This window comes from Oxyura jamaicensis, chromosome 20, assembly GCF_011077185.1.
Source record: "Oxyura jamaicensis isolate SHBP4307 breed ruddy duck chromosome 20, BPBGC_Ojam_1.0, whole genome shotgun sequence".
In the NCBI taxonomy this organism is placed as follows: domain Eukaryota; kingdom Metazoa; phylum Chordata; class Aves; order Anseriformes; family Anatidae; genus Oxyura; species Oxyura jamaicensis.
In genome coordinates, this window is record NC_048912.1 from 2,094,394 (window position 1) to 2,118,091 (window position 23,698).

The window sequence follows — 23,698 nt, forward strand, 5'->3', positions numbered from 1 at the left end:
GGAGAGCAGCGTGGTGTGGGCAGGGGTCGGCACCGGGGGAGGTTGACGGGACGTACCCCCAGCTACACGCGTGGAGGCTCCACAGGGACATGCGTGAGCAGCCCTACAAGGTTTACAGTTTTTTAGGATCCTACCCAGTTTAGGATGCTACTGAATTCTAGGGCATTAGGAAGGCAGGAAAGGACAAACAGTGGGGTAAGAGCCTGGACCTGTCCCACAATGGAGTGTGATGGCGCTGGCGAGGCAGCCAGGTGAGCCTCCAGCACGGCGGGGGCCTCCTCCCGACCCCCTGCTCCCCAGGGAAGCTGCTCCTTGCTGGTGGAGCGGCCCCGCTCGGGACCAGCAGGAAGCAGCCGGCTCCCAGAGCCCTTAAAATAGCCAGGCATTACAGGCACACCCTTGTTTTTGAGGGCAAAACCTGAGCAGGGAGCGTGGCCATTGAAGAAGCAGAAAAGGTGACTGTCTTGCTCCCAGACACCTCCTGGGCTCGCTCACGGAGAGCGTCGTCAGACGCTGCTGGGGAGCCTGAGCCCCCTGTGTCCCCCCCTGGCTCCGCAGACCTGGCTCGCTGGGGCAGGCAGCGGTGCCTTGCGATGAGGTGTCTTGGCTGGATTTTTTTCTTCTCCAAGTTTGCCTAATCGCTTTGTAGGCTTGCATAATCTTCCAGCGTCCGTGATGCTGCGTGCCGAGGAATTTCACAGTTTAATTTTGCAGCACGCAAACCCGCTTTTGTTTGCCTGCTGCCTGCCAGCATCCTTCAGCGGTGCCGGCTCCTGCTCCGGGCAGCAGCGATCACCCCCAGCAGAAACATCCACCGGGTCCCCAGCTGTCCCAGCCCAACTCCCCTCAGCGGGGTCAGGCTGGGGGCGCTTTGCTTTTGGAGAAATTCACCCTTGCACTCGCCGCAAGCCTCTCCTCGCGGGTGCTGTTTGGAGAAGGGCCTCGCTCTGGGGCTGGGGAGCAAAACCCAGGGAAATAAAAACCCTGGTTCACCATCCCTCTGACACGAGTGTCCCAGCACCACCACAAAACCCCGGGGATCACGCGCCGTGAAGTGTCCAAGCGGTACCTGGCACCTTGTGGTCCCCCGGGGAGGTGAACCCCCGGGTTATTTATTTGTTCCCCATCTGTTCTGCGGTGCTGCACTTGGAAACACAGCCCTGAGGGTGGGCAAGTGAAAAACCAACCCAACAGCTGAGAAAAATCACCTGGGGAAGAGCTTTTCTGGCCCCGCAGCAATTGGAGAGTCCTGGAGCACCTTAGGGGCGGTGGTGCTGAGCTGCCCCGTCCCGGGGTGCTGGCAGCAGACACAGGGCAGCACGAGGAGGTTTCCTGCTCAGGATGGACTCAGCAGACCTGCTGGGGCCATGCAGCCGGCGATGCTGGCACGGTGCCTGCCGCATGAGTGCCCCCCGAGCCCGCTCCCCCTGTCCCTGGGGTCCCACTGCCCCTTCCAGGCTCTTTGGAACCCCGCTGGGTTTTATAAAACACGTGAGGGGAAACCTGCCCCAGCCTGAGCCCGCTGCCCGGTGTGGCTGCGAGGCACACGCACTTTCTTTCACCTCCTGCCTTCAGCTGGTTCCAATTTGCAGCCCGTAAGGCTCCGAGGGGGATGGGGCCGCAGCCAGCGGGGTTTGCAGCCTCCCCTTGGCCTGCCCGGGTTTGCAGCACAGGGGGTCCATTTTGGGGGCGTTTTGCCCCTGCTCCGGTCACGTCACCGCTCGCTGCCTCAGTTTCCCTCACTGCCAAGCACAAACCGGGTCACGGGCACAGGGCTGGGGTCCCCCCTGCTCCAAACCCACCTCCCTCCCTCCGGCTGGGAGCCAGAGGGGCCACATGCCCGGCCCAGACGTCTCCCCAAAAAGCCCCCCGGCAGCACGGGGAGCAGGAGGACCACCCATGATGCCAGGAGAGCTCTGGGCTCGGCCCCCACTGCCCACCCCAGGGCAGCGCCCAGCCCGGCCCAGCGCTGCTGGGGGAGGGAAGCTGCCCCGAGCGGGGGCACCCCGAGGTGGGGGCACCCCGGCAGGCGAGGACTGGGTGCTCCAGGGTGGTGCTGGTGGGATGCAGAGCAGGATGCAGCAGCTTTCCTGGCCGTTTCTCCATCAACACTGAGCCGCCAGGGGAGGGGAGAGGCACTTTTCCCTGCTCAGCAGCACGGGATCCGGGAGGTTCACTCGGGCAAGCTGTATAAATAGAAAGGATATTTTTACGGGCCGCATTGTTCCAGGCACGGGCAGGTTGGGAGCACAATGAGCCCTTTTCCTCGTCAGTTGGCATTTTCTCCGCTGCACCTTGGAAAGGCCCCAGAGAGTAAACGGTGCCTGCTGCCAAGCCGTGAGGCTTCGCAGCCACAACAAAGCACCTCCAAACAGCACAGCAGGGAGCTGGGGCAGGCTGGGGAGAGGCGGCAGGGCTGGGCCTGACGCTGCAGCCACCTTCAGGGGGTTTGGGAGCCCTGAAAGTGCTGCTCCAGCCTTGGGGAAGGGCCCGGGGTCTGCTCCAGGCTCGGCTCCCTGCAGGTTGCTCCCCAGCACCAGGGCAGGTGGAAGGCAGCAGAGCACGCCCGGAGCTCGGATCTCACCCCATCCCGCTGCCCCGCTGGGCGAGGGGTTCCCAGGACGAGGCGAGCGCAGGACCCGAGCAGCTCTGCACCAAACTCGGTAGGTCAGGCTGCTGCAATTTCGCTGTGGTTTGCACAAGTCCAGGGGAGCACGCTGCCACGTAGGGAGCGCAGACAAGATTTGGGAACCAGGCGAGCTGAGGGACCCCTCAAAGCCCTGGCACCAATACGAACTCCTGAACAAGCAGCGAGACCCCAGGCTGGTGGGACAGCCTGGTCAGCTCTCCATGCCTCTAACCAAGGCTCCAAAGCATGCTGACCAACCACGGCAGCACCACAGCAGAGATGCCCACAGGGCCACCACGCCTCAGCACAAGGCACTGGAGAGTTAAAGCATTGCAGCAACTGCTTCCAGCTGCCGTGGGAAGCCTCGTCCCCTCCAAAAAGCCAGCTGCAGCCAGCTGCTTCATCTTTAGATCCCTGGCATCCTTCTGAACCCCCACACAACTCATCCCTGATGGAGACACGTCGTCGGTCCCTCCCCACACACCTTGCCACGCGCTCAGCATCCTCCGTGTAGCCCTGGTGGGACGAGCGAGGCTCCAGGGCCTCACCGTGGAGGCAGCAGCTGCTCTACACGCTGCAGGGACAGGGGCTCAGCCCCATTTTGGGGACCATCCAGCGTGGCATCAGGCCTGACGGCCCCCCAAGCTAGGGGCAGGACTGGGGACCTCGGCCAAGGGCCTGAGGTAAAAGAACACACAGACGCCAACCCTCAGTTAAGTTGTAGGAATTTATTTTAAATAACCTACAGTTGATTAAAAGGGAATTCATGATAAAAATAGAAGATACTTGTTGAGGAAAGGCTGCAGGAAATGGTCTTCGCACACACACTACGCTAACAATGCCTCTAAAACTAATGATTATAGCAAAAAAAGGTTTCACATTAAAATTCTGCTTTTTAATTTTTTAAAATTTTTTTACACAATTACAAAAGAAAAAAAAATAAAAGCCCTAAAATCTTGATAATTTTCCTTTTTGGACCGATGCTCATTTCCCTCGAAATTTATTGACCTGTGAAACTTCTTTTTACACAATAAAATCTTTCAAGTAAAAGAGGGGAGTGGGGCTTAGAAAAAAAGGGGGGGAAAGGTAAAACAGTCTGACAAACCTAAAAAGTAGATATTCTTGAAGTGTACAGAGCGTGCTCAGAACAAAGGGTGATGGGAATGTCATTTGTTGCAGATTTCACTTGTCCTCAGATTTCACACGCATCTCCCGATCACGCGGCCCCCCCCACCCGCTCCCCCAATCTACACGATCTTTAAGATCAAGAAAAAACAGTTTAAATATTTTAAAATAATTAAAAGAAATAAAAATTCACATTTAAAAAAAGGAACACTCAGAAGTCAGGAGGCCGATTTCCCATCACGCTTTGCTTTGAACAAATGCGGTGGATATTTGGAATTCATGTTCCGATGCCACGACTGTTTCAAGTGACAATTTAAAAAAAGATTGGGTATTTCCATGACTGTGACAGCTGTAACAGGTGCGTTGGGTTTCTTAAATTTTGTCTATTTGTTAAATTCTGAAATGGGGCGGGAGGGGGAGGGGAAGGGCAGGGGTTAAGGAGTCCATTTTCTATTAAAATATAGAAGTTATTGCAAAACCCTAACTGTAAAAACGCACCAATATAATTGGATTTTGTATACAGTAGCTAAAGATTCCCACGCTCTCAGTGTGATGGTGAATTTGCCTGGCGGAAGGTTGACAAATCCCCCATCCACTTGCTCTGCCTCAAGAGAAAAACCACACAAACCAGACAGCTAGAATTTGGATCTCTGAAACATTTTTAAATAAGTTGTCCATAGGACAACTGGCTCAGCTCCTTTAGGATATTTCCAGGTTATGCTTTCTACACGATGTTGGCTGTTTTATCTGATGCTCACTTGCCCCTTTCCTCCCCCTTCCCCAGCATATCCAAGGACAAGTAAGGCTCACAGTTTATCAATCTTCCTAAAAACCAGGCTACTCCCCCTTTTATTTTTTTCCCCCATAACATTCAGCTCATTAAAAACAGGTTAAAATTCATAGTCTTCCTCTGCCATGTCGATAGCCCAGGCAAACTTCTCTCGCTGGGTTTTGTTATATATCTTCTCTATAGGAATTCCCCACTTCTTACACCTGCAGAAGAGGAGACACCGTTAGAGCGAGCACAGCACAGCCCCCCCGCCCCTCGTGGTGCAGCAGAGCTGCTCGGCTCCCCCAGCACCTTCCTAGCTCTGCTTTGCTGCGAGACAAACCGCCCAGTGGAGCAGGAGCAGCCTCCCAGCAGCACACCCTGCAGGTTCACTGACCCACCACCTCCCAGCGCAGTGCTGGCAGTGGCTGGCACATGACATCTGCCCCAAGAGATTAGTTTAAAGCTTCCCCAAACCATTTTAACATGTAAGGGAAAGCCAGAGGTGTGTCTCTCCGTGCACAGGGGCACTGCTCTCAGCCACAGCCCTTGTCTACTACCTGCGGGACTGCACACAGGGGAAGGAGCAGTTCCCTCCAGCACAGCCCAGGGCAGACGCTTACCAAGCAACAGAGATCCTGGGATCCAGATAGTTGAGTTTGGAGGTGCCCAAGGCAATCTGCTTGTTCTCCTCCCTATCTGTAGCCTGAACCTCCAGCTTCATCAGCTGCTCCTCAATCCTCTGCACTGCTTTCTTCTTGCTCTCCACTGTCCTGGGGTGAGGGAGGAAAAATATTTAATGCCTGGTGCCCTACTGGGCTTGAGACAGCAGCATCGCAGGAAGGCAAGGGGGCTCTGCTCAAGGTAAGCAATGCCACCAGCCTCAAAAGGCAGTTGTATCAGCACAGATAATGACACAAAACAATCAGCACATGCAATTAAGAACTGATGTTTTCAAAGAGGCAGCGCAGAAATCCTAAGCAGCAGTTTTGCTTTAAAGGGTTGGAAGCAACAGCCTCAACTACACTGATGCCCGCTTCAAATCCAGCCCAACTTTCCCTCTCTAACAGTCACACAGATTCTGCCTTCAGAACTCCCTTAACTCAGGACCCCTGTGACTATTCCAGAGCACACACGTCTGCACTGTGAGCTTCCAACAGAGCACAGCAGGATCCGGGAAAGTGCATTTGCAAGTGGGTAACTCCTGGCTCCCCTTAAGGATGGCAGTGTTGCACGCTCAGTCCATTACTTTGCTTGGTCCTGGGCAGCACGGTGGCTGCTATGGCACTGGCGGGTGCTCAGGGACACAGTGCAGACTAACGCTAGTGGCCACATCAGGAACCGCAGTGTCGGGACACCCTATGCTCCTCAGCTTGAAGGCCATCTCTTCATACACAGAAGAAAGAGGGGACAAGAAAGCTTGAGAAAGTCTTCCCAAATCTCCTGGATCACAGGCTGGGGAAACAGAACACAGGGCTGAAGCACCCATTTGGAGCTCCAAGTACTGGGAGCATTGCACAGCCTCATAACACCAGCCTTACTTTTTAGACTTCTCATCCCTCCGGACCTTGGCATCAGCTTTGGCGCTTTTCAGTTCTCTCCTGGCATCAGCTAACTGCTCCTTCTTGGCATCGATCTAGGAGAGGCAAAACCAGAGGCAGCACTGTGAACAAGCTGCAGACAACTGTGGTGGTCACCCCTGGACAGCACGACCAAGGGAGCGAGTTTGTGAGCATGGTCAGCATTTACCAGCGCTTGGACACAGTTCTGCAGCACAACTGGGCCGCTAGCCTTTCAGTTTGCTGCAAGTCCTGTCGTGGTGAAAAGTTCCCCTCAGAAAACAGGGCCCTAGTATTTTATTCCCCCCAAACAGGGCCAAAGACGAGGTGGCCCTGACAGACAGCTACCAGAAGCTTTCTCACACAGCTACACCCGTGTGTCTCCAGCGTGTCCCACCAGTACCAGCTCTGTTGGCACCACAGAAGAATGATCCTTGTTCCCTTAGCAGGGATGAGTTCTTGCCACCAAATCCTACAGGCTGAAAACTGCTAAGGCTCCAGGCAGCTCTCCTCTGCTAAGTTTAGAATTCAGGGAGATTTAGCATTTTTCAGCCCCTTCAACCACTCCCCAGGCTCTAAGATCTAGGGTGAAGGCAGCCATGTTAGGTGTTACAGAAGCAGGGGTCATGGCAGGGCCAAACCAGAAGTCCTTATGTGAAGGTTATTCTAACGCCAGAGCAGGAACAGACCTAACCCCTTTGGACCTCATGGCCTTCACCAGAAACAATCTGCAAAGGAAGAGGTCAGGTCAGAGGGGCACAACGCACCACGTACACAGCCTGCACTGACAGTGGCCTGGGATTCACGCAGGAGGAACGGATGTCCACTCGGGGTTCTTTAGGGGATGCAGATCGGAGCTAGGCTGCTGCCCTGCAATTTTGATGGTAGCAGAACACAGCTATGTGATGAGGGCCAGATAACGGGTCTGGTCTTGGTCTTTACAAGTACATGACTAACTGAAGTGTGGTCCTTTCAGCTCAATATTGTGCTTCTAGAGTCTGCCTCTCCAAGCAGGCTCTGCAATATTTTTTCCTCATCTGAAAGGAAACATGACTTCTGAGATGCAGCAAGTCAAGAGTACCTTGCTCTGAAGGTTCATCATGGATTTCTCGAAGGTCTTCGGCGGAGCCCTCTGGTGGTTACACAAAATGGCAACCGCTCTGTTGGCACGGTTATAGGAAAGGATCTTCGCTGGGATGTTATCATCCGCTGCAAAGGACAAGAAAATGGTGAACAACCGGTATTCTCCATGGCCAAGGAGGCCCAGCCAGCATCCCACCATCCCTGCAAACTCTCAGTCACTGCAGAAGTGACCTTGCTCTCTGATGGAACAGTCTCAACACTGTGCTCTAAGCACAGTGCTAAGAGCCTGAGCACTTCCATCCCAAACCCTAACTTTCTGTGCTAGTTCCATCAACAGCAACAAACAGCTGCCACTCAGGAGACAGGGAAAGCACATCCATGCTCAGAGTGAGTAGAGGGCAGCAGGACCATACTGCTCAAGATGCTGTTGGACTTCAGTTTCCTCCAAACGTGTCCATTTTGTAAAGCTGTTGAAGTGCAAGTGAGCAGTGCTCAGCAGAGAAGTTAATGAGCAGCCAAGAAACATGGGGCTGTTACAGATGTACCTGCCTTGCCTGCCAGCTACAGCCTCTTACAGCTAAAAGAAAACAAGTGAAAGATTTGGTAAAAGCCAGGCATATCTTGGCAGGCAAACCATAGTATGCTCACAGATGAGCTTTGCGCTGCCCCAGTGCTGGGCTGCTCAGCTACCCCCAAAAGACTGGCAGCAGATTTTTGGTCAGACTTCAGCTGTTTGACATTTACACTGGGAGAAGCGCAGCCAGGCAGTGCTATGCAGATAGAAGGTTAAGCTGAGGAAGGCAGGTCTGGATTGCAGGATGGGAACTGTTCCCCTCACAGCTGCAAGGACAGGACTTACGATTAGTGAGCTCCTTGAGCTGCTGCTGTAGCGTGATGGAGGCGTTGTAAGTACGGAATACCTTGGCTGTCAGTCCCTCCATAAGGTCTTGAAGATGTTTATTTAAGATACTGGTCTAAAGAAGGAGAAAGATGGTGACAGCATTAGAATTGACTTCAGCAGTGAAACCTCTGGACACACTGCTAATGAAGACACACAGTTCACAGCCAAAACCCAACTAGTGGACTCAGACCTGACACCCAATGGCCAAAACTTGACTGAAACCCCAGGAAAAGTGAATTAAGAACCAGCAAGTATTATACCAGGATCAAGCATCATAAACAGTCAAGTTTTCTTCATTGTAGAGGTTTCGGTTCCCACCAGGTAGGAGGGACATGCCTGTCCCATCCCAGCGAAGGTGCTTAAACCACCACAGTGCTCCCAGAGTGCCATATGTGCAATCAGGGATGGCATCTGAAAATCTGTCAACTCACAATCAGCTTTTCTGAACTTTGAAAAAACCTTCCCATGTCAGAGCCAGCCAAGCTCCACAGGGCCAAAAGCCCATCACTTCAGGAACCTGCAGGCACAGTGAGCACAATACAGACACCAGATTGAGAGAGACTCTCACTCAGGTGTGTGTCTTTCACTCAGGTCACTCAGGACAGCTCTGAAAAAAACAAGAAACAAAACCTGCCACTGAAACCATTTTTTGGAACAGAGCAGCTGTTATTGCCTGGTGCGGAGTGAGCCTGGTGCTCTACCACCATTCCTCACCAGTAACTACGTGCTTACATTGAGGCGGTCGAAGAGGTCATCCTCAGGCTGCTTGTTCTCCATGAATAACTGAAGATTCTTAAAAACCTGCAAGAAGAAAACACTCATCTTAAGGCACTGGGACTGAACAGTGCTGGGTAGAAGCAACACTGCTGAGACACCACTTAAACTGTTTTCAGGCAACACCGATGATGCTGGACATCACTTCCCAACAGGCAAAGGCCACCATCTCCCAAGACAACACTTGTGTTTAAAGTTCATCCCCAGCAATCCTGAATCCTGAGCATTTGATGTCCTTTATGCTCATTCTTTAGATCCGTATTTCAGAAAACTCGATTCTGCTCTGCCTTAGCTATCTAACAGAGAAAGAGACTCCAAAGTTACCACCCACTCCCCTTACTCTCCATGGTTATTCCAACGGAAGAGACCCCTGAGCAATTTCCCATGGGGTTAAAGCTACCAAAACCCAGCCCTTCTCATTACTGCATTAAATGTTTCACACCAGTACATCCCAAACAAGTCTCATTGGGGTGGGGACATAATCAAAACCTTTTTGATTACACAGAGACCACAAATCCCAGCTCTGTGTACTCCAAATCCCTAGTTCCCAGCTTCTCATCAACACACGTTCTTCCTCTATAGATACCTTATACAGAGAGATTTCTAGTTCCACAATAATCAATTCCCCATTATAAGCATTAAAGAAGAGACACCAAGAGAGATCAACACTAAATAAATTCAAACTGAAAAATGTTTTTCTTTTTTTCCCCTTTAAACAAAGAAATAAGAATTCTAGATTCCTATAGCAGCTATAGTTTATCTCCCCCCCCAGCATTTCATTTGCCAAGAGGTTGACACTTATGGCTCTCTGCCATTACAATTACCACAGTACTGCACGTGTTATCTAACATGCTGTGCTAACTGCAGAGGTGTGGGTGAGGTGCAAAGCCTGGTTACACCCACAAAAGCAGCCTTTTTGGACAGTGCCCTCCAGTTCACATTGCTTTATGGGGATTTGTTCTGGCATACTGCCAAGATCGCAACAGATTAGTAGTTGGTGGGCAACAGGAATAAAGAAAATAACACTAAGAAAGAAGTCTTGGTTGGTAGATACCCACATACACAGACCAGAAGGATCAGTGCGTAAGCCTTCTTCCTTTCCAAGGCACAACCAGTAAGAAGGGAAGGACATTAACTGACTTGCTTTCTGACCAATGGCAAAGCACCCTCTTTTTGCCACTAAGACCGTGTTGACCAGATTTTTCTGCATTTCAGACTGTGTATGTGTTTGTGGAGGTGCCTTACCCTCTTCTCCACAGGGACTTTGTTGTAGTATCGGATGGAGTCTTTTCCGAGGAAGTCAAACTCAACCACGTATTCCTGGCCATCCAGTTCAGGATGCAGCTTGATATGTTCTACTCTCAGAGAGCAGCAGCCCACGGTGTCAGCTGTCTCTCCTTCTTCTTTTTCATTTCCAGCTCTCAGAGCAAGCTACATTTACACCAAGACAAGAGAGGTAAGCACTTCGGACTATCTCAGTAGTGGATAGATACTAGAAACTTTCAGACATGGGCCTACATATCAGGGGTGTCCACAGTAGAAGAGGAAGAAATATGCTTTTGAAGGGACAAAAGAAAATTCTCAGAAGCTCCCTAGGTTGCCTTTAAATATTTTAACTAACCCTACACTAATGACAAAGTCTTCTATCAATCTACCAAATTACCTTCATTTTAAAATGGAAGATTAAAGCATGATGTTTCACCAGCTTTCTCACATTAATTAACTCGAATTATAAGGTAGTTCTGATCAACTAACAAAAGTTCATTTCAAAATGTTTTCTGTTTTTTAAAATATTAGACTGACTTCCAAGTGAATTCAACCTGATACAAAATCAGGAAGTTCCTTAGTTATGCATTCTCTTACTCTTCACAGTATGCTAAAGAAACACATTTTAAACAACATATATGTCACTTTCTTCAGGGTAAATAAGTAATCTAAAAGCTGCATTTGGCTGCATAAAAATATGTTGTAACTGTACTGGCTAAATCTATTTCTGATTTTTGAAGAAAACCTTAAACATTCATATGAAACCACAATTATTCAAATCAAAGTTCCCCTATTTACACCAAACCATTTTGAACACAAACTGTTAATTTGGCTGGTCAAAATGAAACGTAGCAGCTCTATGGGAGTTGGCTTTAAATAGTGTTAAGTGAATCAATACAACTTGAGTTTTCTTTATTCTGTGGTGAGAAACTGAGCATTATTATGAAACCTTGAGACTATGAGGTGACCAAGTAGCAGAACTCCCAGCAGGAAAATTGAAACAGCTGGAGACAAAAGGTCCACACAAAGTTCCCAGTGATGCAACTGGGAGATTCTGGAACCCAGCTGCGAATTTTGAGCTAAAACAATGCTGCCTGAAATAGCCATAGTCAGTACAATAGTTTATTGCTCTTGATTTCCAGGTAATGGGAAGGAAAAGGAGAGGGGTGGGATTCCTGCCCACCAGGAAGTCTCAGGATACCTTAGCGACTGGGCTCAGTTCTGCTTTAGGAACAGACACACAGCAGTCCCAAGTATTCCCAACAGGACAGGAAAGGTAGGAGGAGTGCGCTGGGGAACGAGCCTTACTTTATCAATGAAGTACAGCGCCACAGCCCTCTGCCGTACTTTCATCTCTTTGGATTTCCAATCTTCTCTATATTGATTTCGGATTTTATCTACACACTTCTTCAACCTCCGAGCTGTCTCATACTTCTGCCAGTCCTTCTCACCCTGCAGAGAAAGTTGGAATACAGTCAGCATCAGAAAGCAGGCGGAGGACCAGTTCCAATCTGCCTCTCAAGGTTTTACAAGTATGAGTGGCAAACGGTCTCACTGCACAAAAGCACGGAGATTTCACTGCTAAAACAGCTCAGCTCCAAACTATGCTGCCAGGCAGCTGTAAGCGATTCAGATTTCCATGATATGAACTGCTTGCACGGAAGCAACTATAGAGACGCAAGGAGACATTACGTCTTCCTTGCTTCTCTGTATATAAATGGTTTCCTCTGCTCTATTCAGATAACGCTTAGATTCTTTCATCCGTTTAATTAAATACCCATAAAGCGTACAAGCAACACCACCAGTTCAGTTCATCAGTGTTATTATATGTTCAAGTCATGGCAAAAAGAAGACTTAAATTAACAAGGAACAGATTTCTCTCCCACTTGTAGGACAAACTCCTCCTTTCCAATACAGGAAAAAAAAATCTCTTACAAAAATGATTTAAAGAACTTAAATTCTATCCCCCAAACTGGAGACTACTTATTTTTCAACAGGCTCATCATTTCTTTTATGGAACTGATCCATTGCCCACTTATTTGCTCCCACAGCAGGGTTTGCTTTCCTTCAGCCTTATCAGTCTTCTCAGCCAGTAACCTGGCCACGTTTTAAATTTTAGAACTGACTAATCATCAGCCCATGGTTACAATTTCACTACATGATCAGGCAGGGGCCAAATCAGGGCCAAAAGAAGATATAATATCCATCAGAACAAGTCAATTTGCAGCTGAATTACCACATTTTCAGCTTATAAAGAGTAAAGGATTCCTACAAGGAATGACACAATATTGCTTTTCAATAGGTATAGAGTTTTTAGAATTTCATCTTCTTGTGCAGCAGTTGCATTCTATTTTTTCAAGGCAGAACAGAAGCATGTGTACTTTCATATGAATTCAATCAGCACAGGATGAAATAGCAAGATACTTACTTCCTATCAGTCTCCTAGCCAAAAGCTACATTTGCTTCATGGCCAGTATTTTAACTAAATCTGTACCTTAATTCTTGAGCTGGGGTTCAACATGATGTATTTGATGGAGCCTTGGATGTTCTCAGTCCATGACACTAGCCAGGTAACCTTATTATCATGCCGAACCTCCTTCCATTTGTGTCCTGGTGGAGGGGGAGGGATCTTGGAATCCCTGCACAGAGTTAAGAGGACAACAAACAAAGCTATTTAAAGAGATTTTTAAGCTTTGAAATGGAGAGAAGTAATGAATACCATCACATGAAGAAAACACAGGCAAAGAAACCAAGGCAAAGTAATTACAAATTTCAACAAGTGGGAGACCAAGTGAATCAGAGTAGCAAAAGATCAAGTGTAATTGCTATCAGTGGGAACACATTCCTAGGACCAACTTCAATTTGTGGACACTGCAATAGTGAAGATGCTTATCAGGACAGGACCAAAGAGAAGTCCATCAAACCCTAGCCTTTAACAAAGCAGGACAACCTACCTAGTAGAAAATTAATGTTAGGCATTTGCAGCAGGAAAGAATGTTTAAGCACACGAGGATGAGGAAGAAAATGTGTCAACAAAGTTCTACATGAAACTCGTGATAGCCTTGTTCAGTCTCTGCTTGTATGACTCAGTTTCTTATCCGCGTAAGTCTAAGATAAGTAGCATCTGTATATCTACATGCTTGCACAGGAACCCCTACCGGTTTTTAGAAAAGAAGCTATCTTAACTAGAAAGCAAAGCACCCAGTGCTTACTTGCTGCAGTTAATGATGATATCTTCTGGCATGATGCGTCTCTTCAACATGCCCATTTTGGGATGGTTCCCCCGACCTCGGAAGAGACCTGGAGGTTCAATCTTAAAGTTTGCGATCCTCTCTTTGTGGTTGTCCATCACACAGTAGCCATATTCCTTCAATAGCCGCTCGTTTTCCTCTTTGATTTTCTGGAAAAAGCCAAAAGCAAAGATGAAGTACTATGCCCAGCACTACATATCTCTACATACTAAGACTGAATATTTTTAATATTTGCACTCCAGTAACACTGAAGACCAACTCAAAGCCAGACTCAGGTCGTGCTAAGCGCTGGACCAACATACAAGGCAGCAGACTGCTCAGATAAGTATTCATAAAATGCAAGAAGCAAGACAAGCAGCAAAAAAGGAAAAAAATGTACAAAAAAAACTCTTAAAACCTGTATTTGAGTGGAACAGATTAATATTTATCTTCACCAGCCCTACTTTGCCACAACAGAAGCATTCACCGCCACCGCATACCACATCTACAAAGGCCATTTAAGTACAACAGCCCCACCACGGTACTGCTGGTTTATAAGCTATATTCAGCCCCAGAACAAGCATGTGACATCCACTGGACTTTACATCTTGTTGTTTATATAGGAGAAAAAAAGTTTTCTGTGTCTGAACTCGGCATCAGAAAGCAGGCAGAGGAATGTCTCCAGTCTGCTGCTAAAGGCATGTGAAGTCTGTGTCAGCAAATGTTCTCAAAGACAGAACACGGTTTCCTAAGAACGTGCTAAGATTTCACTGCATACTTCTGTGCTTGAACTCTCATAACATGGAAGGAAAAGTAGGGAAAAATAAAAACATCTCAGCCCAAAATAAACTATCTGTCCCGTAGACAGCACTGGTGCACAAGCTAAGAAACTTAACAGTGAAAGCCACTTCTGCTCCACTGCAATAGTTACTGTGAGTGGGAACGAGGAAAGGCTCCCCCACGTATATCGAATTGAAACAGCGGTATGACATGGGCTCTCTACTTTGACAGGACTCCTGACCCCAGAGGCTGTAATTCCAAGCCACCAGGCTCCACACTCCAAGGAGAATCACTGTAGTGCTGGAAAGGATTAACTGAGAACGTGGGGCCAGTTTCCGACTTTGATTGTAGTAAGTTTCATGTAGTACATTTCATTCATTCAAGATCTACTTTTCTGCCCACAAGCCACTGTAGTCTGAAAATAAAATTCCATTTTTGATTACAAAACTGCATTAAGTGGAGACCTGATTTTAAAGATTTTTTCTCAATATATCTTACTCACTACTATCATTGCTGCATCCATTTCACAATCCTTGATTTTGCCCCTCAAACCCAAGGAACTCTTACAATAAAAATCTGTTCTTACCTGAGCATACACTGCTCATTACTGGCCAGGGACCAAGACTCCCATCAAACATAAGACCTCTTATTCTCTTTATTTACCTAAGCAGGATTAGGAGCCTTAACCCTGATCAATATCATTGTAAGTCAGGATGAAGGTTCGGCTGCAAACACAGTGCTTTGCACTACTTAAGCTGCAGAGTAAAGATTTCTACAGTTAACATGAATGTGACTGTGTGAAAGCTAGTAAACGCTGACTTATAAATGGCAAGGTAGGCAGAGGAACAATTACACTAAGATGTTTACAAGTCAGCTAAGCATCAAGAAGTCTCCTAGAATCCCCTCTGGTACCTGTTTCTCCTCCTTGGACATCTGTTTCCTAGCTTCCGACTGAGCTTTGAAATACTGGCTCATGTGGGTGAAGTCACACTTGCTGAGGTTGGTAATAGTGCTCTTCTCTTCAGAGGTCATTTCCTTGCAGAAAGAAAAGCAGTGCTTTACATTTTCATACACGTATAATAGAGCTTACCCTACCCGTGACAGCTTAAACAGAAACAATGCATATGTTCTCACAGTAATCCCCCAGGAATCCCTAAATTCTTGTACATGCTGACTCCAGCTAAGGTCAAAGAGCAAAGGACAAGAAATGCATGGCCTCATCTCGGCAAGCACTGGGCAATGCTGTTAGCAGGGGAGGGAGTTGAGGGAGTAAAATCCAGTAACCCATCTAGGAGAACTGGGTCATCTAATCGAAAGGTTTGACCTTGTGGCTGGTAGGTTCACTGAGGAAGGTCTGGCTGTAGGTCTTTGGAAGGGGCTTCCTTCTGCTATAAGGAAGGCCCTTCAAAGCATTTAACGGTCAGATCAGCTATAACCCATCAAGCAACAGGCAAATCTGGTTTGGAAAATTCTGACATTGAGTTTAGAAACATCTGAGGGCCTTCCTTCCTGGAGAAGCTGCAGGACTAACTGGAAACCTCATGGCTAAGACCTGAGGCAACTTGCAGTTGCCACAAGCTAGCTCTCCTAGGCAGGAGCCTAGGACAGCAGCCTCTGTTCACTGCCTAGCAGCGAGGAGACACCAGCCACACCTGCAGACACCACAGCCCGAGAGTACCCGCATACCTTTCTCCAGTCTTTGAAAAAGTTTTTCCTGAAGATCTCCTTCGTAGTGTATTCGTGATCAAGCATTTTTGCAAAGAATGTGGCAACTTCTTCTGCTTTGGTGCTCAGCTTCATGACTTTACCTACAAAGAAAGGTTTTATGTTTAAAGCACGTGGTAAAATTAGGAACTGAAGCCAGAAAGAAGCTACAGTAACTCCCTTTAAGAACAGCATACTTTTACCACTCTGAAGTTCTTCATAGAAGCGTTATATAGTACTGCCAATTGGATGGGCAAAAGAAACAGAGGAACACACTTGCTTGACCTACCATCAAAGATTTTGAAAAAAATTCTATCTGGAAGTTAAACATAAAAAAAGCAGTAACAGTCTGAAGTGAGGTCTGAGAGATGCAGGGCAGGAAGGGGAAAAGGCCTCTTCCAGGAAACCCTGTGCTGAGCCATCCCTGTGGTGTGTACGCTCCTGGGGAGATGCTGCTGTTTGAAGTGGAAGAGGCAAGGAATTTCATTAAAATTCGTATTCCGGCACTCAAGACATACGGGAAATACAGGCTCTGTGTTCCTCTCCTACCCACAGACAGACATGCTTTGGAACACCCCTTCTAGCCTTTAGCTATTTCTAGCCAGGAAGAGACCTTCCTATATATACACGCCGCAAATAGGCTGGAAAGCAATGCCAAATATTTAATTCCCCTTCACTGCAGGGAAATGTGTCAGGATTCTGCTAATAGCCCGAGTCCTTCGCTGTGGGAATGCGTTCCTCTGTCTCCAAATCAGGCTCAAAAGATAGTCATTTTTGAGACAGACAGAGCTTTGGGTGAGCGGGGAGGTCACATTTCAGCTTATCTGCAAGACTGCAGTACAAACTGAAACTGCTGCAAGGAAAAAGGCTAGGACACGGGAACAGAGGCTGCTGCAACACCGGAGCTGTAGATTCAACAACATCTAACATTCCTATCGAGCGTCTTTTCAGTCCAGATTGCATTCCTGACAACATGTGAGTGAACCCCGTGAAGGACTTTGCATGCAACTCACATCTCCAGCTAGTTGCAAGGAATATTTGAAGTCCCCGTGGGCTGGCAGACAGTCAGCACCTGGGGATTTTTTAATGACTGTTTTACTGCACAAAAGTCAATACAAGAAGAGGTACTGTTGATTCTATGCTAGTGGAAAAAAATAGCATGCTTTTGATTTACTCCATGGTTGGAAAAGTTACAAAGCACCGGAGTTTTCTGTAGAGCCTGAAGATCCATGAAGTCTTGTAAAACAGGACTTAGGCAAAAAGTCCTCCCAGCGATCTGAGAACATCGCACAATTAAACAAAACCAACAGAAACTCTGCCAGTTTGTAAGCTGCAACCTAAAATACTACATTTGTTTGCCTACAACAGGAAATGGGGGAAGGGAGAGACAGCAGGGGAAGTGTTTTTTTTCCAGGCTGCAAGTCTAGCTTGAAAGAGGCTATCAAGTAAGCAACACATTATGGGGCTTAAATGGCTAAGGTTGTTCCCAAATTGCTAGAGTAGTACAGGCTCAGTCACCTTTATCTAATCACTTTAAAACACATTTCATTGTACACAATTCCCACTTTTAAAAAAGTTTGAAAAAGCTCTCAGAGACAGTACTATATATTAAACAAACAAACAGATTTATTTCAGAGCCCTGAGCATTAGTTTGCTGTCTTAAAACCCGAAAGACAGGGAGCAACCCAGGGACGTAACAGGCAGAAGAGACCACACCGCAGTGACAAACACCACTGCCCTCATCTCCACTGTTATCTTGTCCATCTACAGAAAAACAGCGAGTTCAAGCTGCCTTAAACACACAAGTTCAAGCCGCCTTTGTGGTACGAGCTCAGTAACCCATAGTCACTCAGAAATATAGCCAAGCCCTTAAAGATGGCTTTTGGCACTTCAGACTCCCCGAGCGCGGTATTGTAAGCGCTGACAATAGCCCCGCAGTCGTTGGATGGAATCAGGGCCAGACTCGCTGCAGTGCAATCACCAGGCAAGGGAGGGATTCCTCCAGTGAGCCCTGGCAGCTGGCTGGCCAGCCACGGCGTGATTGTTGGACTCTACAAATCATCCTAGGATAATCTTGAAATTAGACAATGCCTTGTAAGCACAGACAGCGGTCTCAGCAGCTGCTGTGTAAATCAGCCATCTGATGCCCTCCTCCCCCCGGTTTCTCAGGGAAGATGTATGCGATTGCTTTGTTTGCCAGGATCCATCGCCGCCCCTAATTTTTGAGCCTATTGATCAATTCTTGCCATGACAAAGACAGAGGTTGCAACAAATCCCTGCGTTTCCAGGAGGTTTTGTGAAATAGGTGGCAAGATCGAAGCTCATTGCTGCCTGCACGAAAGGGTAATTACAGCATAATTCGCCCCTCTTCTTCTCTAGACAGCAGGAGAGATCATATATGTTCTTCAGTAGAGGGGGAAAAATATTTCCAACCTTGCTACAAGTTCTTATCAAGCCCTAAGACAGCTAGAGGAATATGGGCATCCTTGATCATTGTGCTGTTTGCTTAGAGACGGTCCTCAATAGGATGCAGCATGTTGATTTCACTACCTTGTTGCTGACAGTGTGCGCCACCTATTTCTCAGTATTTTAATATGTGTCACGTCACATGAAAATATCACATTGCTTCTGGAAGAGGTCCACGCACAGATGTCCCCTTCGCCAAAAATTACATTTTCATCCACTCAAATGCCTCCCACTTAATTTAATCCTGGGCTAATTTGATCCTTCATTTAACATGATCACAGAACTAGCAGGCAATACACGGGTCATCAAGTCCAGTCTCCATCAGGCATCACATCATATAATCCTATCCACATGAGCCTCTAACAACCAGTCAGCCCGGCAGATTAGAACCCCACATCAATTAGTTCTACCACGCACAACAGTAGCTAAATGGGACCATGACATACGCTGGAGGGCCGCATCCTCGGGATCAGGCTGATCCCATGCATTCCTGCAAGATCCTAATCATTTGTAACAAAACTGTCTAGTTTTGTTCCATTAATGCCACCGAATGATCATGAAATTAATTACAGGTTATGGAAATTTCAATTCATAATATTGAAGAACACAAAGCAAGCCTAAAGGTGACCAGTGATGAAGTAGCTCTAATTATGTACTGAACTGGTTACACAATGCTACTCCTGGGTGTAAGACCCCCTCTCACATTATTAATGAAGCTGACAGATTTACCACAACAGAATGGGAACAAGTTCATCTCCGTGTCAATTCAGCAGGCTGTTCCTTTTACTTCTACAGACCCGTCCTTTTCTAAGCTGTTGAAGAACTTCTCTTAAACTAACCACTGAAACAAATCCACCTCCTCATCTCCTCAGATGACTGCAACAACGCCCTGAGAATGCAAGCTGGAATTGCAGATTAACTTACCATCATAGTAGAATTTGACATTCTCAGGCAGAGGTTCATATGGTGGAGCAAACACAGGACCTTTATGCTCTAGGAACTTCCACTTAATTCCTTCAGGGTAACGCTCTTCTTCCCACCTTCAAGAGAAACATATGAACCAGTATAATTAAGTTCCTAGTCTTCATTTTATTGTTACGTTGGTGTAAGATTATGCTACAGAAAATTAGAAAGCAGTCATTACTGTGCCAGACACTGGCCACGAATAAATACTCACGCTTTTTTTTTTTTTTTTTTTTTTTTTTAAAAAAAAAAAAGAACAGCAACATCCACAAGCAGAACACCTTGGGTCACAGGTATCTGACCCAGCATAGTCCTCACCTGCCACTTGCTCCTCCTTTCACAAAGACACAGCTGAAAAAGCTTAGAACTTGAGAATGAAGAATTCAGTCTCGTAAAGCATCAAGGATCATGGCAAATTATAGTCAGCTGTGATCTAACATCAGGTCCAGGATGCCTGCTCAGCAAAGCCAAACAACTGTAGTATATTACGCAGCTGCTTTCAGATGTGGACAAGTATCCCATTAAGGGCTGAGATAAAGAAACAGATGTTCATTTATGACCTAAATGAGAACGAACCTGCTTGGACAAGAAAGATTAAAACCTGCTTTGTCATTTTAAATTCATTGAAATTCTTTGGGTACGAAGAAGTGTTCTTGAAGAAAAGCAGAGTAGCAGAGCAAAAAGCAAACTTGCCTTGGAGCACCTCTATAAGAAGTGTTTTGTAAATGACATGTCAAGCTTCTCGACACAGCAAGGTAGGTGCCACCAATCCCACGTTCCAGCTGAACAAATTCACAGGGTCAGCAGTTCCTCTACAGAGGAAAGGAGTCCCACCAGGCCCGCTTCCTCCCCCAGCTCCTGGTGTCCTGTGCCCAAGCCACCGATTCCATACTCTTTCCCCTCCCCGCTTCTTCCACGATTACCAGAACATTCCTGCTCCATACAGCTGGCACAGGATCCCCTGCTGAGACAGGCTGTTTCACCTTAGTGATCAATCAACTGGAAGACCATTAACCTGTCACAGTGCGCTTTGAATTACCCAGACCACTCTGTTGAGCAGCCACAACGATACAACAGGTTTAAACTTCCCCCTCGTGCCAGCCCTCTGGAGTAGTTTCCTTCTCAGCTGCTGCTGCACCCAGAAGAAATGCACACGTACTGCAGCGCACCTCAGGAAGCATGACGCACAATTAAATACTTCATTCCTAATGAGACCACGTGGCCACTGTACAGAAGATGAGCATTGTTTGGAGTAAAGAGCTTCTGCTAGAAATTACTCAAAATGCTTCAGCAGTCCCTGTATGTCGGTAATTTAGGAAGAATAACAATTGTATGAGATAGTATTTTACTCTAGCTAGAAGGGCACCACCTTTGACTGAAGCACTAGACCTGAATTTTTTCTTTAGGTCAGGTAATTCTAAGGTCATTAGACAGCTGAAGCATACTACGCCTGTTGGGAGGGCTATAAGGAAACATGAGATGCATATGGTGGTTTCTAAACCCACAAGTACCAGAAAGTTTGCCACAAAGAGATCACAAATTATTTTCAGCCCCACCTTCTTAAACCTCGTACATAAACATCAGGACAAAAGACAGAAGTGAGCCTCCTGAGTTCAGCCTTTTTTTAGGTCCTCAGTTGGTTTTAAGCAATAAGAAACCTGCCTGTGGTAGCTCTTGATCCTAGAGCAACGTTCTGCAAATGTTTTGGCAGGAGCAAGGAGAATGTATCTATCAGGAAAACCACCTTACAAATTTCAGCAGAAACTGTGCCAATCGGTCACACAGGCTCCTTATTTAAACCTCACACCAAATCCAAGAATGCCAGCGTGACTCAGGAAGGTAGTTTAGGACCGGTTTTCATTTGGAATGAAAACAGAAAATTCTGACAAAAACCAGAATATACCTCAGGGATATGTTATTTAATTAACTTATTGTAGCACAAGGTGGGAGAAGTGCTCGTAAGGTGTGCTTCTGGATCTCATGTTTCACGCTGACAGGGTGTGAAAACGACCTCTAAGAAAGATCTCCACATGGTGATGAACAATGCCAATGCCTTGGGATCGGCTAGCATCAAGCATCCGTGTAAGTGAGGATGAAAATGATGAAGGCAGCAAGCACTTGAGGAAGCAGCCAAAAAAAGATATCAGACATAAAATGCCCTTAACAGATGCAATTGAAGTGCAGATGAAACCCTGTCCTGCAGACATGCTATACAAAGCCGCAGATGGATGACACGAACCATCAGCAGAAGGATGCAGTTACCTACTGCCAGGTTTTGCAAAATGTGCTTTCAAAGGCAGTTTTCCCCTCAACAGTAAGCACAAATCTCAGAGCTTAACACATCTACCTGGAACTGTGCTGCCGAGGGAGGTGAGGGGAGAATTGTAAGGCTTTCCCGTACAGCTCTGCTGTTGAAGGATACAGACTACAATAGAAGGGAGCTGTGGTATTAGTTATAGTAAGGTCAGACAGAACCAGCAAGGAGAGCTGACACAAAGTCAAAAAAGACAGATCATTAGGCTTAAAGAGACCTTCGGTGGCTTTCTCTCACTTCAAGTCCCTTCAGTGTCAAAGCATATTGAAAATATGCTGTCAGAGGGACCGAGGAAAAGCAGACCACTAAGAAAAAAAAATCAGAACAGTTACGGGGAAAGGCCTGAAAACTAAATTTCTAAGACAAGTACCAAAAAATACTCAAGTGCTGATGTTCTATTTGAGCAAGCTGTAGCAATCAAAGGAATATGCAGACTAAGAACACTGCAGAAGATTTTTTTTTAAAGGGGAATCAATAATAGAGACAATAGGGGTGTGTGCATGTGCGTGTGAACACATGTAAAAGACTGATCCTGAAAGGATTTAAGGGAATGCCTTTGCAATCCTCTGACACCACAGATCTACTTAGAACTGCCAAATGATCTGAGGAAAGAAAACGCTCATGGAAACATCTTCTCCAAAAGGTCATAAAAACATTACGGAAGACTACAGGAGTGCAGAAAACACATATGCTTTTGAAAACCACATACACAGTAAATCTAGGGAAGTACTAAAGTCTGAACTTCAAACACACAAGTAATAACCTCAAAACACACAAGTTCCTCAAATCTAGCATTAACAATCGGTTATATTACTATGGATAGTTTAAAAAAATCTAGCATCTTTCTCATAGAGCACTACTGATGCAGCGTAGGACTGTCTTCCACATAAACCATGAAGTTCAGATCTATTACAAAAGGCTCTAAAAATTTAAGTGCCAAATAAAACAATGTCAGTCAGTGATTTTACTTTAGGATCATGGGCAAGAAAGCACTTTCCATTCAGAGCTTATTTTCAAAATTCGTTTTCCAAATAGCCCAGGTTTAACCGGTCACTTGACCAGCCTTTACTCTGGTGCCTGAGACAGGACCGGTTTTGAGAGTCACACTTGACATCCAACTTAAATAGCAGAGTGGACACTCAGTGTTGTGGCCCTATACAACACAGAGAAGACCTACTAAAATAAAGCTACATCAGAACCATATCAGCTAATACATTTGCACACATCTATAACATTCCTGCTGATAGCCCAAGCTCACAAGCTGTCATATTGCTTTGAGGAGTGTCAGTAAGGGCCAGGTTCTGGGCACAAGAACATCAGTAGCTAATCGTTATGGGTAGCCTCTATGTTCTACAGACAGAAACATTTTTTGTCTTTGGTATAGCAAAAAAGGGATTTTCACTTGTACTTGACAGGATGAACATCCTGAATGAGAAGTTTGTTTAAAGCTTACCAGAAAGTAAGCCAATTATTCAGAACAAATCCTCATGAATCAACAAAAAGTCAGACGTGCTTACTCAGTCAGCCTGGGAGGTAACAGGGAAAGTGCAGGTGCAGAGGGCAGCAGACATCATCAATATATAGTTACCATTTCCATTTTTGCTCCTCTTCTTTTTTCGGCTTCTTTCTCTTGTCTGCTTCAGGAACTTTTTTATCTTTGCTCTTAGCTTTCTTTGCTTTGCTGTCCTGTAAAATGGGTAAGAAGCTGTTAGAACAAGCTACCACATTCTACTCTTTCCTCTTCTCCCAGGAAAAGATGCTTTAAAACTAAACAACCATCTCTCGGGATGCATTAATTTGGCCACAAACAACTGAATTACTGAGGCCTAAATACCTAAGTGTGCTCTTAGACCATGTTAAGTCAAAGTCTACTGATGGCCCCACTTCAGTTTTAAGCCAAATTATTTTGCTATAGAAGTGGGGCATGTTAAGTGCACAAAGCCAGTTATCGTGCCTCACCTGATAAGCAGCAAGTCTGGGCCACGGTAACATGATTGCTCCATTATAGGAACACCCTCCTGGGCCTGCATTAGTTGTATCTACTCTGGCAAATGCTACAAAGCACAGCTGTAGCACTGTAAGGTGGCCTCTGGGAATGTATGGTATACGTTCACTATAGAGACACTTCTATTAAA

General features: G+C 46.6%; 1 protein-coding gene across 1 annotated transcript in view; it reads right to left on the bottom strand.

The window, feature by feature from the left end:
• Positions 1-3,341: 3,341 nt before the first annotated feature.
• Positions 3,342-23,698, bottom strand: part of TOP1 (DNA topoisomerase I) — a 66,877-nt gene continuing 46,520 nt past the window's right edge. The window contains exons 8-21 of the mRNA XM_035343834.1: positions 23,152-23,249; positions 19,211-19,326; positions 15,803-15,924; positions 15,029-15,151; positions 13,319-13,506; positions 12,601-12,745; positions 11,415-11,558; positions 10,086-10,271; positions 8,799-8,867; positions 8,025-8,139; positions 7,164-7,291; positions 6,065-6,159; positions 5,147-5,296; positions 3,342-4,747 (exon numbers count right to left, since the gene is read on the bottom strand). Coding sequence (XP_035199725.1) covers positions 4,645-4,747; positions 5,147-5,296; positions 6,065-6,159; positions 7,164-7,291; positions 8,025-8,139; positions 8,799-8,867; positions 10,086-10,271; positions 11,415-11,558; positions 12,601-12,745; positions 13,319-13,506; positions 15,029-15,151; positions 15,803-15,924; positions 19,211-19,326; positions 23,152-23,249 — 1,782 coding nt within the window. The 3' untranslated portion in view covers positions 3,342-4,644. The remainder of the gene's footprint in view (positions 4,748-5,146; positions 5,297-6,064; positions 6,160-7,163; positions 7,292-8,024; positions 8,140-8,798; positions 8,868-10,085; positions 10,272-11,414; positions 11,559-12,600; positions 12,746-13,318; positions 13,507-15,028; positions 15,152-15,802; positions 15,925-19,210; positions 19,327-23,151; positions 23,250-23,698) is intronic.